General features: G+C 41.3%; 1 protein-coding gene across 1 annotated transcript in view; it reads left to right on the top strand.

Moving 5' to 3' along the window:
- Positions 1-6,461: 6,461 nt before the first annotated feature.
- pde4ba (phosphodiesterase 4B, cAMP-specific a) overlaps positions 6,462-15,331 on the top strand; it is a 146,497-nt gene continuing 137,627 nt past the window's right edge. Inside the window, exon 1 of the mRNA XM_078258561.1 lies at positions 6,462-7,460. Coding sequence (XP_078114687.1) covers positions 7,237-7,460 — 224 coding nt within the window. The 5' untranslated portion in view covers positions 6,462-7,236. The remainder of the gene's footprint in view (positions 7,461-15,331) is intronic.

Genomic DNA, 15,331 nt, shown 5'->3' with positions numbered 1-15,331 from the left:
GCACAGTTCCTCGTCTCCTCTCAATCCTCCCTTTCTCTTGCATTTATTTAAGGGCTTTCATTAATGTTTGGAAGGAGGTGGAGGGAGCAAGAAGTTATTTTGGGATCCAATTATTTTTCCTGCTGATGTACACAATTGTTTCAGAGTGCCTTATGGATTGTGTGTGTGGTCAGTTGTGCTGCCTAAGAAAAGCCAGTGTGGTGCAGAAGGAAACTGTAAATGAGTCTCAATGACTGAAAGTCGGCACCTACTCAAAATACTGCACAAGTGTGTCTATCAGGGTGTATCTTGTGCATGTTTAGGACAGAGACATTGAGGGGTAGAACAGAGCTAGTCTGGATCGACGACACTTCATTTACTGAATAATCACCGGATGTCCCTCGCCTTGCAAAACTCTGTGTGTTTTGGGAAACCACAACAAACTTTGAGCTAGCAAGCTACGCGCTGAAAATGGCAAGTTTTGAGGAACATTTGGATTGTGCAACAAGGCAGACCTGCTTGGTTCTTTCGGAGAATGATTGTAAAGATTTACAAATAATATGTTTACAGTATTTACTATCTAACTGGGACGTTTTGGAAACGATTGTCTATGGACAAAATACACACGGCAGTACACTGGTAAGAGCTAATAATGTTAAACCATGTATCCAGCTAATTTAATTAGAAATGCAAACAACCCAGAGTTTTTTTTTTCTCCTATCCAGGACTGTATGTTTGGAGGGCCCTGACCTTATTTGCAGTGCGGTGGAGAAAGGTCTGGCGATGTGAGACTAGAACAGAGCTAAATGAAAGCCAGTGGATGCATTTACATTTGCACACTATTAATCAGACCTTGACCTGATGTAGCTTTAGCAGCCATGATTCAAGATTCAAAATCAGTTATTAATCCCACAATGGGGAAATTCACGCTTCATCTAGATTTTCCTAATCAGGCGAGGATAGGTAATTGCAATCAATACAAACATGTCTGTTAGTTCTGTAATCATATTCGGGTTGTGATATGGCAATCACCTCATGTCTTTTGACTGCTGCCTACGGCTCTCTGATGGTAAACTTGCATGAACACCTGCACAAGATGAAAAAAGTAGTTAGTAGTATTCAGTGTATTTGTTGGTTAAGACAAACACCGTAAATTACCGTACCCGGTTCATGTTACTGTGAATCTCTTTGACCCGACTTCTTTAAGTTCCAGTTTGATTGACTTTGGCTCTCCAGTGTCCAGCCTGTTTGAGAGAGAGAGAGAGAGAGAGAGAGAGAGAGAGAGAGAGAGAGAGAGAGAGAGAGAGAGAGCCCACCCTCTCATTCAGGAAATATTGTTTGCTTATATTCTTTATAACTGCAGAGCAAAATAATACAAGTAGCAGAGAAGGAGAGATGCTGCTTTGCTATAGTGAGTGCAGGACAGTGATATGGGATTCACAGTAAAGTTATTGTTAAAAAGCTACATAATTAACAACTCTGTGTGTTTATTTGCTTATAACTCTCCCCATGCTATTTCCTGTCCCCTTTGCTTTTGGCCACAATGCATGAGTAAATATTGGCAGGCGAATTTAGCTTTGACTACAGCTTTCGCCTTACTGCATTTCTTTCTTCTTTTGGTATTCACAAATGCCAAACAAACCATAGCCATTCGCAGTGTTTACACAAGAGAAAATAGAGAATAATCAAATGTGATTTATTCTGCTTGAACCCAGCACCAACATTATTGAGTTCTGTAAGATGTTGCAGCATTTTGTAATGTAACTTTCTGATCTGTAAATATCCCCCAAAACAATACAGGAAGTTGGAGGTGTAAAATTCAGTAAAATATATTATTTGTAAGTGTTAAGATTAACTTCTATGAAAAGGTTGTACTGTAGTTTCACTGTAGTTTTGTTGTAGTTAGGTGATATATTAGACATGAAAGAGAAAAGCATGATTATAATGCCTGGTACCAGCTTGCACGTCCAGTACATCAAATACTAAGTATGTGCAGAGTGCTTGTAAACATGTATCTATTTAAAGTCCAACCCAGTGCTCTCTGTGATGTACAATGAGATCATTTCCCACTATGAATGAATTTTGTCATTTCGGATCCCTCTCCAAATTTGATTTGAAACTATATTTGGATTCATTCTTCACCCTGGGTCAGGATGACACTGGTCAGATTATGACTCATCTGCACTCTGTGTACTTTCTTTGTGCAGTGTGTTGTTCTCTCTGCTGGTGTTCCAGACAGCTTTGGTGTAGGTGTGAGTAATCCGCACAGCCAGTAAGCAGAAATGGGATCTTACACTTTTCATTTTAGCACGCACACAGACCAAGGCAGACCAATTCTGCACACAGATTGTATTTGTCTTAATGTGATCTTCCAGCTATTCAGTTCCACCTTGAAGTATTATCCCACCTTGGACTTTAGCTTTGAAAATCAGCAGACTAACTACATGTTTTGCACACAATTCGACAGAAAAAAACTTTAATTTCAAGTCATTTAATTCCTTCATTCTGCTATACTTGAGTAAAGTCTTGTGCAGCTTTTAGTAACTTTATCTGAGTACATTTAAATGATCTTTTTAGTTAAATAGGTGGGGCTCTTGGTGCAACACTAATATCAATCTATGGGGAGAGAAAATGCCGCTCACCTCAGCTTCACCAGAACAACAACAGTCAACATGCATCTAATATTTCAACATCATTTTGCACGATTATACAGCTTAGCTAGTGGAACGGATGGTCAAATATGATCCAGTTTTGCTAAATCCTTGGAATGAGCAGTCATGTGCTCCACAGTTTTCATCAGTTTTGGTTCAGAGGAAAAATAATCTGTTTTTATCTGTATTTACCTTGGCTACTCTGGTTGTCAGTTTGTGTTGCATGGCAATCCTCTCCTATCCTAATGTGTGAGTTTGAATTAAACGTCAGAGTAGTTAAGTCTGTTAGGCTGTGAGTTGACAGTGATGTTAATAGGATAACTGTCTTCATGTTACAATATACTCAAACATCCTGGGGAGAAGTCTTTTTTCACTCTTTTTCTGTTCTTTGATTGTACACAGAAGAAATAGTAAGAGGTCACCTTCAAATCATAATACACTTTGTTCAGTGTTTTCTCCAGCTGTATGAGATTTCTCCAGGAACCACATGTAACCCCTTTTCTAGTGTTCTCTGCTGTCTTTTTACTTCATATTTTTCACTATGTTTGTTTTCTATTTTATAAGCTTTGATCCTTTGTTTCTATTTGCATTGATTGCTTGGATATAATTCATATGGATACAAAATGCACAGCCTCCCTTTATTGTCTGCTTTCTCTTTGTGTTTGCCCCCCCCTGTTTTTCCATAAACCTTTGTGAATGAGCACATGTCTGTTAATCTGGGTCACAGTGCAGTAATATTTTACACTTTTCTGAGAGAGATGAAGCCTGAGAGGGAATAAGGACAAGATGGATTTATGTTACCATAGATGGAGATGCTACATTAAGTGCTCTCATCTCAAGCCTTAAACCTATAACACGCATGCACTGATCACCTGCTTCTGACCCACACACTCATGATGAACACACAACACACACACAGGTCCTGAGGGTGTTCTGGTTGCCCTCCTTAGGTTTTCACTGTGGGAGACCAAAGACTAAAGCAACATGGGGCAGGCTGAGGCATCTTCCTTGCATGTTGTGACTTTATGGAAAGTGACAGGTGGGGCTTAGAAGGGCAGGGATTCTTATAAGATGTTTAACCCTATACTCATTCAACAATGTAGGGAGATTAGATAAAAAAACAATTGGCAGGATATTGATTGATCAATTCTATCATCTGCTTCCTGTACTACAACTACATTGATTTAAACAATTGGCATAACATGTATCAGAACAAGAGCCCTACATGGATCTGTATGAAGCTAAAACCAGTTTCACCACTGACTAAGCAGAAAAGCACAGTGCAGCAAAGCAAAAATGCCTTTGGACTGCAGCTAACGATTTATCAAACATTTGATCTGATTGTTCATTTTAAAAGATTTCACTGGCAGTGAATGTGAGACAATTGTTCATCACAGTATCCTAGAACCCAATGAGACATCTTCAAATTAAAAAAACTAAAAACCCCAAAGGGTATTCTATTTACAATGATATTAAGAAAAAGCAGCAAATCCTCACATTTAAGATGCTGAAACCAGCTTTTTTTTTAGCCATGCCAATGGAGTGACATGTCTGACAGTCAGTCCGTCCACCACTTTGAACTGAAATATCTTAACAACTATGAGATATGAGGACAGACATTTGTGGCCACCACTGGATGGATCCTATGTGCATCCATGTACGGTACTTTCATCCAAAGTGCTGCTAATGGGAACATGAAATGATGTGACATGAGACACAAATGCTGTCTTAATTTCTTTGGCAATCAATGCTCTATAATCACATCACAGGAATGGTCGGTTGGATCTGTGTGCAGTGCCGACTGGTGCACTATTTAATTCATTAAGATAAATTAGGGCACTCATTTTTGTGTAAGCCAGCCTTTACTTTGCAACCATATAAGCTGTTCTAAATGAGCTCATCGTTTCCTGCATCAGACTACCACTCATATCCACAATCTTTTTGAGAGTGTTTCACTTTTAATTTTTGCTATTTCAGTTGCTCTCTTATGAGCGATGCTGTCACAGTGCTTGTAAATGTTTTCTTTTGTACACAGCTAATCACTGTCCCATTAATCCATTCCTCTGCAAAATGCACACCTTTCATCTTATCATCAAGCAAAAAAGAGCTTTTGCTCCTTTGCACACACAGTATCCAACATTCCCGTCCCAAACAAAGTCCACAGCTTTTTCTCCTTCCAAACTCTTCCCCTGTGCATGTGTCCAGTTATGGGGAAGATCAATCGAAGTTGCAACGAATGCTGCCCCAATCGTGCCCCACACCTGCATGTTTGTCGTCCTCTCTCGAGCTGCTGTTTTCTAATGAAGCCTCAACTTTGACTTCAACGGTTATTTTACCAACAGTGGGAAATGTGGCAAATGTTTCAGCAGATATACTGCTAGTGCTAGCAGTGGTAGTAACAAGACCATGAATAACACTAATGTTGCACTGGATTATCTGGTTTTGGTTGTTACTTGACACGGCAGATTCCTCGTTAGCTCTGCTAGCATTGCTATCTTAGGCTTTCTTTGTAAATCCAAAGTTAATGAACTTTTGCTTGCGTTTGTGTCTGTTTTGACATTGGTCCATGGAAAGTGACTGAATCTTCTGGCTTCAAAAACGTTCACACGCTGTGTATAACAACCAGTTTACCTACGAGAATTGGATTCTACCGGGATGTATTAGTCTGTAATAAGATACAGGTCCGTTATTTTTAATCCTGTGCCCACCGTTGTGTTTTGTCAAGTATTTGTTTAACCTGTTTGCAGGTGAAAGTTTGATCATTAGTACTTGGATATAAAACAGGAGAGTGACAGAGGAGAAAGAGCGAGGGAATGCCATTCATCATTGGCTGATTCTAAACCACTGACTGATGCACACTCCTATATGACGCATCATATTACTACAAGTGTTTTCTTCTTTATATACAGGCTTGGTAGGACTAAGTTTTATTGGCAAGCATTTTGTGAGAAAGCACTCCATGCTTCGATGGCTCAGAATCATCAGTGACTCACAACCAAAACAAATCAGTCCACAGAGCAGACAAGCTCATATATCCAACACTCGTCATGCTGCCATTCTGCCTCTTCTGATGTTCCTCTTGGATTTTTCTCCCTCATCTTCTCCGTCTCTCTATGTTTAGGGCATTGCCCCTCTTTTTCTCTCTCTTCTTTTCTTCACTCAGTAGCCCTTTGTGTGTGTGGAATTCTATAATTTTTTCTTTCTTTCTCTGTACACACTGTGGCAATCTCATGGTTGGATTGTGTCCATTCAGATAGAATTATAGATGGGTAAAAGTAGTGTGTGTCTGTGTGTATGTGGTTATCTTGGCCAGGATTGGGATTCAAGGGATCAACACCTGTGTGTGATAGATTATGATGGAATATACTGTATATAGTAAGTTAATATGTGGTTGGCCTCTTACTACAAAAGGACTTTTATGTACAGGCTATGCTTGGTTTAGACTGTTTATTTGAATTAGTTGACCTTTGGCACAGTGTGTATGTTTCTCCTCACTGATGCCCATTAAGCTGTTTGCTTTTATCTCCCTTCCAAATTGCCATTTTTGTCTTGGCCTGCACTCACCAGTTGCCTGCCTCACGAAAGGTCACAACATCATCAGCAACATTACCACAAATCCTGGCTAAACAAAAAATAAATAATAAATCTGACGACCTGTTACTGTGCCTGCCTGCTTGTCGTCACAACAACCACCAACCAATCCTAATGCAGGGGAGGCGTGGCTTGCTCTCGCTGCGTGCCTGCTCTCAGCTCCTTGTGTATATTCTGAATGAAACAGCAAGTGAAGCATTTGCCTGCGTGCTGTGCTCTGCTCCGCTCACCGCTCTAACTGCGAGTGAAGGTAAATTTGACTTGAGGCTCGTCATAGTGGGAGTCACTCTGTGCCACACCGGGAGTGCCTTTGGGAGAAGTGGGGGTTGTTTGCAAAGAGAGGAGGTCATTCAAGCAGTGCTTGATGGAGGGGAGAGCAAGACAGGAGGAGGTAGACAGCAGTTTTCAGCCCTTCTGAATCTTTCATAAGGGAGATCCTCCAACATCAAGCTGCCTGGGTGGACTTAGAGAAAGAGCTGGTACTGAGGTGTGTGTTCGGCAGGCACCAACAGTTCACAGGGACGTAGAGAAAAAGAAGCAGAGTGATAGAGCACTGGGTTGAGCGCTTTACGGACAGCAAGACCACAAGGGAAATGGTAGAGAAGCATTGTTGAGAAGAGGAATTCTTCTCTCCTGGAAGGAGTTGATGTGACCTTACTGTGGGTAAAGCTCTTATGAGAACCTCTGATGAACAGAAGACCAGCAGGAAAGCACGGTGCATTAGCCAAAGGAAAGAAAGAGGGAGAGGGCACGCCTGTCGGCTGGCTAATCCTTAAACCTGTAAAGAACAGGCAATACAAACAACAATAGGGTATGTTTGAGCTTTTTTTTCTGGGTGAATGTTTGTGTGTGAGGTAGCCTCAATCTTTCCGCTACAACATTTCAGTCCAGCATAAACTTCTCTGCGGCAAGAGGACGACGAAAACAGCTGTACATGACCAGCTGATGTGACTGAATTGGGACGCAAAGGGAAGAATTTGAAAAAGTACAGAAAGACTCAACCCAGCCTGCAGGGATGTCATCCAACGAGCTGAGCGTTGAGATGGATTCCTGCATCCGGACATTCAAGGAGCACATGCACCTGGAGCTGGAGCCTCCGAAAATCCCAGGTGTGGTCGGAGGGAAGAGGGGCGCCACGTCCCCAAAACTGTCCCCAAGAAGCTCCCCGCGCCTCTTCCGCAAGCTGATGGTCAACAAGAGCATCCGCCAGAGGCGACGCTTCACTGTAGCCCATACCTGGTAAGGCCTGTGGTGGTGGGGTCATAGAAAAAATAAAGGGGGAGTAGGGGGAAAGCAGGGTTCGAACATAAAGGAAAGGGAGTAAATGTGTAGGGCTTGAGGGATGGGACAGAGGATTAGAGTAAGGACAGATAAGATGGAGAGGGGAAGGGTGTGGATGAAAAATGGAAACTAGACATAATGGGATTGAATTGGTGGACAGGGAGATTAAGAGAAATGGCAAGTAACAGCGGGTCAAAAACCGGAAGGAAAAGGGATGTGAGCTGAGACAGACAGATGAATCATGCACGATGAGAGGTAGAGGGTAAAGAGACAGTCAACAAGGGGGAGAAAGAGGTGTGGAGAGAAAAATATCTCCAGAGAAAGTGAGAAAATACAGAAAATGAGGTAGATGGTCTGAAGTGTATCCCTGCCCTGTACCTGGGTGAAGTGTGTGTGTGTGTGTGTGTGTGTGTGTGTGTGTGTGTGTGCGCGCGGATCAGTCCTTGTTTTGGATCACTGCAGTGATGTGGAGGGAGTGTTAGGTGTGTTATGCAACCTGGTGGTTCTTAACCTTTTTTGGTTCACAACCCCAATGAACCAACCGATGTCTACATAACACAACACAAGCTCAACTCAAAATGACAAATACATTGCAAAATCACACATGTAATCTGCCTCCATTCACTTTTAGTTTCATTTACATTGATGTTATTTCTCTTGGCACGTTTCCTAGAAGAAGCCCAGAAGCTGCGAGTCTGACTTCCTCAATCTAACAAGATCAGAGCATCATGAAAATTATATATTTATTTCATATAAAACTCAGATTATTTGCCTCATTTTGCTCCCCATCCCCCACCCTCTCCCTGGGTCTACCTCTTCATTTTGCAGCAGTTAGGCAAACAGTAGATGTGAAAGGAGGGCTTGCTATGTTACGCAATGTATGGATTAGAGGTGAGGGAAAAGAGCTGCCGTGATTTGACTACAAAGGCTCAAGGTGACTCTTGTCATAAAACATAAAAACAGCAGTTACAGTAAATATGTTCAAATTAGGCAGCTGCAGTCAGAGGTGCTTTGTTTTCTTTATTGTATGAGGTTGGGGGGGGGGGGTGTTAATCGGTTTCTGTTTTGGGATAGGAGGGAAAGGAGATAAAAAGATAAGAAACTGCTCCTGTATTTTGTGTCAACATGCAGGGTTGTTTATATGATGGAAACCAGATAATGTGTGTGTTTTCTTCTGTGCTGTGTTTGTCACGTTGTGCAGTCATAACTGTTAATGTGTCAGAGTATGTATATATTTTTTGATGCTCTAGCCATATGTGTTTTTGGATGCATTTGTAAATGTAATGCATGTTTATTCTGTCTTTTCCCCTTGTATGTCTGGCTCTCTCCTCGCTCCACAGCAGCAGTCAGAACGGCGGATTCATGTCTGTTTATCTCTTCTCTCTGTCATTGTGGAGCCTATTTCAGACAGAGAGATTTTATGGGGGTTGGGTGGGTACAGGGGGGAAAACAAGGAAAATGGCTTCATTTAGAAAACATTAAAGATGTCAGTAGTGTCTTTTGCTTTGTTTGTTCTCGTAAGTCCTCAGTGTATGGGCTCGATCCAGGGACACAACAACACCCATGACAATCATAATAACCATTAACTGCTGGTCCAGCCCATTAGCAGCCACGTTTATGATAAAGTGTCCTTGAGCGAGACACTGAGGTTTATCTGCTCACTCACTGTAATGCTCTAAGAGTGACAGGTAAAAAGCTTAAAATGGAAATGGGGGGGATAGGAGCAGAATAGACACAGAAAGAGAAAATCCACAGTCAGGCGTGGCAATCAGGACAGCGAGGATAAAGTTACTTGCCAAGTATAATGGCACTTGCCAACTAGTACTATGTGTTTTAAACTTATTTTCCATGCTTCTTTTTATCAGGCACAGTGTACATCTTAGGTTTTAAAAAGTTGAAGTAATAAGTAAGGATTACAAGATTAATCACTGCACTCTGCTTTATCCCATCATATTAAAAACACGGTGTACTGCCTCAAAATAACATTATCCCTTTGCTTTTAAAAAAAAAAAATCATTCATGGTATTACTGACCATGCACTCTTTCTGGCCTAAATGTCTTCCCACCTGTGCACCAACTTTCTCTATACACCCATTATTCTATCTCTTCTCTTCTTTTTTCTCTTTCTGTTCAACGCCTGGGCATTGTTCTTATGTAGTACTGCCTGGAGTTTTAAATGCCAATCTTGAATCCAAAACATGCAAGTTTTCTAAACTATTGTGTGATCAATTATAAATCCCATTCTTGCTAGCATTATTTGGCTCTTCTGCTGTGGACTATTGCCTGCTGAACTCCTAACCTCAGACAATGAGTCTTGTGTTTGAGTTGTTCAGCTGTTGCCTTTTTCTCTTTCTTTCATTGTATGTATCTGTCTCTCTCACCCTCTCTTTGTCTGTCTCTGTGTGTCTTTCCTAAATTTCACTCTTTCTGCCTGCTTCTTTCTTTGTATGAGTCACTCACTGTCTTGTCTTCTTTTTCTTGTGTTTTTCCATGTCTGTCTTTGTTTCTTTTGTAGGCATCCCTCTCCCTTTCCTTCTGTCTCTCTCTCCTCTGTCTTTCTCTCTTTTGCACTAAGCACCACGTGATGTTAAATGTTTGATGGCAGGCTTGGGCGTATGGCTGCTCTGTTTTCCACTTACACAAAAAGCGCATTAAGGAGAGAGGGAGATTGGAGGGAAGTAAGAAACTGCCATGGGAATAGGAAGAGGGGCATGGATGGAAGAAGACAGAAAAAAATCCCTCCTTCCTCAGCAAAAAGTTGGATGTTGAATAAATCTAAATAATGTATATGTACTGCATGTAACTGCTAAATATTACCTAGCACCTAAAGATAATCACACCTACATATCTGTGAAATGTAAAACATTTACGTTTGTTTTTATCTTCAGCGACAATAGAAACACTTGCTCATTTAGATTAGGTTGAACTTGGCCTTATTCTGTTTGTTGACGTCCATCAGATGTGAGAGATATTAGTGAAGGCTAGAGGAACAGAACCGAGGTGGAGGGAAGGAAATGCACACATATATATAAAAAGAGGGAGACGGATAAACAAACCTCATTTACCACAGAGGAGTCAGCCACAGCAAAACAGAGGTTACTCTACACAGAGGGTTATTTACCATAGATTACATGTCAACCTAAATATCCATCTCACCACACTATTCTGTCCAACACTCCATCTGCTATTGATTTGTTTCTTTTCTAATTGCCTCTGTGATGCACCCATAATCATCTTTATATGGACGTCCGAGAAGGTTTGACGTGATTGTTCCTGCTACAGCCAGTGTTTTACGCCAACTGCTCACTTGAGTAAGAGACAGAAGGAAAGATAAGAGCGATTTATCAATCATAAAAGTGAAATATATTATAACTTATTATAGATGTAGCCCCTCTGTAAAACATACTAAGAGTGCCCTCATCGCTTTCTACTCTCATATTTTGTGTGTGTGTGTGTGTGTGTGTGTGTGTGTGTGTGTGTGTGTGTGTGTGTGTGTGTGTGTGTTGGAGTATCCTAATTAGCATTACTTCTGCCTAATTAAGAACATTGGGGCAGACAGGTGTGAAGACAGAAGACACACAAACAAAACCTTGCTTAAGAGATCATTTTTGTATTGCATTCAATCATCATTGATTAAAAGTGTCTAAAACGAGGAAGCTCTCTGTGACATGGCCTGAGAGAGTGTTGCAGAGGTGTTAACTTTGAGCTTAACAAACTTTTCAATGTGGCATCAAAGACACTGAATTCAGGAGCCACCTTTTAAAGGAACTCTGAACATTGTATTTTATGTCTGTTGATGTTATCTTCCAACAGAGATGGGGACTCGCGTCGCACAAACAGCTGACTTCAGACTTGACTTGTGACTCGACCCAAAAGACTTCAGACCTGACTCGGACTCGAGCTTCGAGACCTGTTTTCATGCAATTATTGCTTTTTAAATCTAAATTTATTCATGTATTTCTATTTTCTTTTAATGGCGCATATACGTTGGGGAAACGTATGGCGAGCTGCATGTCCCCTGCCCTTTTCCATAATGTGCAACGTAACGTATGCGCTATGCCTTATGTGTGCGCACTCATATATCAAAAAATGCATTGACGATGGCGACACCAAGTCCTCCCGGAGTTGTGCCTTTTGTAATTAGTTTTGCTTTCACTAACTTCGTAAACAGTGGCAGTAAGCGAACAGCTACATGCAAAGTGTGTGGCACCAACACCGGATCAACAACGTCGAACTTCATCAGGCATCTCAAAACACACCCAGATAGGTCATTCACTTGATAATGTGAAAGACAATACATTTAGCATATATCGTCACAGGTAACAAGCTAACCATCGCAAAGTGTTGTGCTAATGCTGGGAAGAAGCTAAAATATCTTTATAGTTAGTAGTTGCTGAGGCTCAGACATCCATGGTGCACAGGAGGCGGGACGCACGGATCCATCTCTCCAGGAACAAACGCTGTGTTGGGTGGGCAAACTCATGTGATGCATTGATCCCGTGGATGATTTGTAAGCTATTAAGTGAACAAGGTGTACCCGGTCCACTAAACACTTGGCCGTCTTGTCTTAATTCTGCACATATTTCTGTTACTGTACTCCTATTTACTATTTCATTATTTCATCCATGCGTGGCGCAGCGGATCCGTGCGCACTGTCACCTGCCGTGGAGCCGCTGGCCTCACTAACCTCTCCTCCTCTGAGACGGATCTCCCTCGCGCTGGACTCAGTTTCACTGAGCGTACTAACACTTAGAAAATAAATGGCATTACATCAGTGAGTTCAAACTGCTTATTGTGCATAATTTGGACTGACACTGAGATGTATGTTGTTCTGTAACTGGTGTGGCGCTGCCACTGTTCTCTTGATTTCCTCTTTGACATTAGACATTTTTTTGAGTGAAAGAGACGTTACATTTAGCATATATCGTCACAGGTAACAAGTTAACCATCGCAAAGTGTTGTGCTAATGCTGGGAACAGGCAGATTGTATATTATAGTTGTAGCCATATGATGTGACAGACTTAGGTTAATTTCAGTCCCTCCAGGATTTCGCGATGTCGCGATCGCGCCAATTCACGCAAATTCAACCAATCACCGCGAATTTGGTGCGACTCGCAATTTTGACCAATCACCGCAACCTTTCCGCAAATTTGACCAATAACCTGAAGTTTCCCGCGACTTTAACCAATCCCAGCAGTCCCACGTGCACTCTGAGAGCCAATGACCAAGCGGGAGTGAGAACGGGTTGATAATTTCCTTGTTTTTGAAGACGAGACGTATGTGACTCGAACATCTCACATTACCAACAAAACGTACAGCGAAAGACCGTGCAAAACATTTCAGACCGTCCTGCCAACCTGTATACATTTTAACATCAATGTACGCTGTGACGATTTTTCACTCTAAAGTTGCTGCCGTTTCAATCCTGTCGGCTATCTGCAGCGGGCGGGGCTGCAGCTCCGTTCCCCCCGCGACTGACGCTTGCACACAAACACACACACAGACACACACACAAACAACATACACGGTGGATGCAGGAAAAAGAAGGAGATGAGACAACACGATGACCTAAATTGAGGACAGCTGCGCTCGTTATTGTAAGTGCAATGATAAGTTAAAGTCAGTACTTTATCAAACTGTATGAATGTGTGTCCCAGGCCAGGTTAGGAAATTAACTACCAATGTAAAGATCTACAAGCCACTGACACACATGTTCAAATTTGATTCATTCAATCAGAATGACCATAACTCGACAGTGGCTGCGATGCTTCATTTCCAGCTTTGTCCAGCTGTCCACCTATTTTCCCTTTGTGTTAATGACAAAAAAATGCCACTGCGGGGATAATGTCCCAAAGTATTCAAAAATGCTAATATCTTTCACATGTCTTACCTGTGCGCTGGCGCCAGGGTTGCCTTGGCGGAGCGGACGCCATGCTGACTGCCGAGTGAATACTGTGGTGCATACATTCAAAGTCGTACGTGGAAGTGGGAGAAGTCATTGTTCCTGCTGAACTGCACAATCTGGCACAGTTTATTGCTCTTATAGTGTAATTGGTACCAGTTTGTTTAGTAAAAATCACATATATATGGTGGATAGAAAGCATTCAGTCATAGTTCTCGCAGTAACACAATTTCCTGAAGGCAACATGACTGAGGAGAGTTTTCTGCCTTCTTTGTTAGGCTGTCACTCATAATTCCACGCCCCTCTGAGTTGAAGCCACGCCCCCTACGCAAAATCAGGGCCAAAAGTCTGAAACTGAAAAAAACTGATCTGAAACTGAAAAAAAAAGATTTGAAGCTGTAAAAAAAATACGTTTTGAATCTGAAAACATGAAATGTGGAACTGAAAAAAAATATAAAAGTGAAAAATGAAAATGAATTATTTCTTCAAAAATAATTCCAGAATTTAATCTAAATTTTATTCAAACTGAAAGAAAAATTGGTACACTTATTTTTAGTTTGAATACATGGTTTTATTTTTCAAGTTTTAGACCAAAACTTAAATTTTCAATTTCAAGCTTTAGTTTTTCAACTATATATATTTTTTTCAAATTAACAAAACATTTGGCCCCGATTTAGCTCCATACAGGACATGCTTTGAATTCATAAGATTTAACAATACAGTGTTAGGGACAGATCAGATGGCCAGAGACTTGAGACTTGACTTGGACTCAAGCTCAAAGACTTGAAACTCAACTTGGACTTCCAAAAAATGACTTGTGAACATCTCTGTCTTCCAACGCACCTGCACAGAAGAATTTTTGGATGTGCGAGTTGTTTCTTCAAAAAAGGGTTTGTAATGTTTAAAAATAATTCTTTGAAAATGTAGCCATGCCATTTGTAAACTGTTTTCGGTGGTGGCAGGATAAGTTCAGCAAAAGAAAACGTGGTGCCTTGATACAGGACAATGACGAAGGCAGAGTCAAAGACTTCCAAGATTCTAAATAAGAGCTTGCTCTCCTGAATCTTGTTATCCTGTATTCTCTTGGGACACCTCAGGGCACGGTGTTATAACAGAGAAACAAAGGAGAGGCTCTGTGTTGAATTAACTCAAGACTGTTTACTGAGCTTGTTTGATGTATAGCTAGCTACCAACTACTGTGTTAACCTTTTAGCACACACAGAGGAACATGCTGTAATCTACTAGCTTATTAGATAATGTTAGCCCTGCTTTCACTTTAAGTCAGCTATTCCTCAGCTATTTTATTTAAAAAATAACAACAACAGGCAATTAACTAAGTGAGTAGAAAATAGGTGGGTTGTGACAGGAACAGACTTGTAATGGTAACATTTTAGATAATCTAGCAAATGATAGAAGCCGGCCGGTTAATTTACTTGGTCAATGACCAAGTTCCATTTGAAGGCATCATAGGGACTGGACTCTCTGTCTGTCTGAATCTGGCACAGCTTCGTAACGTCACCTGCATTTGTCCCGCCCCAAAGTTCTGATTGGCTCAGTTGTTTCTCCAAACAACAAACAGCAGTCCTTTTATAGTCACTGATACATTTGGTGATGTGGGCGGCGATTCAGAGGTCTGAAACCAGGCTACGTGTGTGTGTGTGTGTGTGTGTGTGTGTGTGTGTGTGTGTGTGTGTGTGTGTGTGTGTGTGTGTGTGAGTGTGGGTAGGTGTGGGTGTGTGTGGGTGGTTATCTTGGCCAGGATTGGGATTCAAGGGATCAACACTTGTGGCAAGTCATTGGTGACATGTTTCACGCCCTTCAGACATGACTTATTAAATTCTCAGATGCTCATGTTGATTTCATAACTGCTCAGTAATTGCATTATTTGTCCTAGCTGTTCGTTTACATCTACATCCACTCTTAAAGT

Source organism: Sander vitreus, chromosome 9 (genome assembly GCF_031162955.1).
Source record: "Sander vitreus isolate 19-12246 chromosome 9, sanVit1, whole genome shotgun sequence".
Taxonomy (NCBI): Eukaryota; Metazoa; Chordata; class Actinopteri; order Perciformes; family Percidae; genus Sander; species Sander vitreus.
This window is presented reverse-complemented; position numbering and strand designations above follow the sequence as displayed.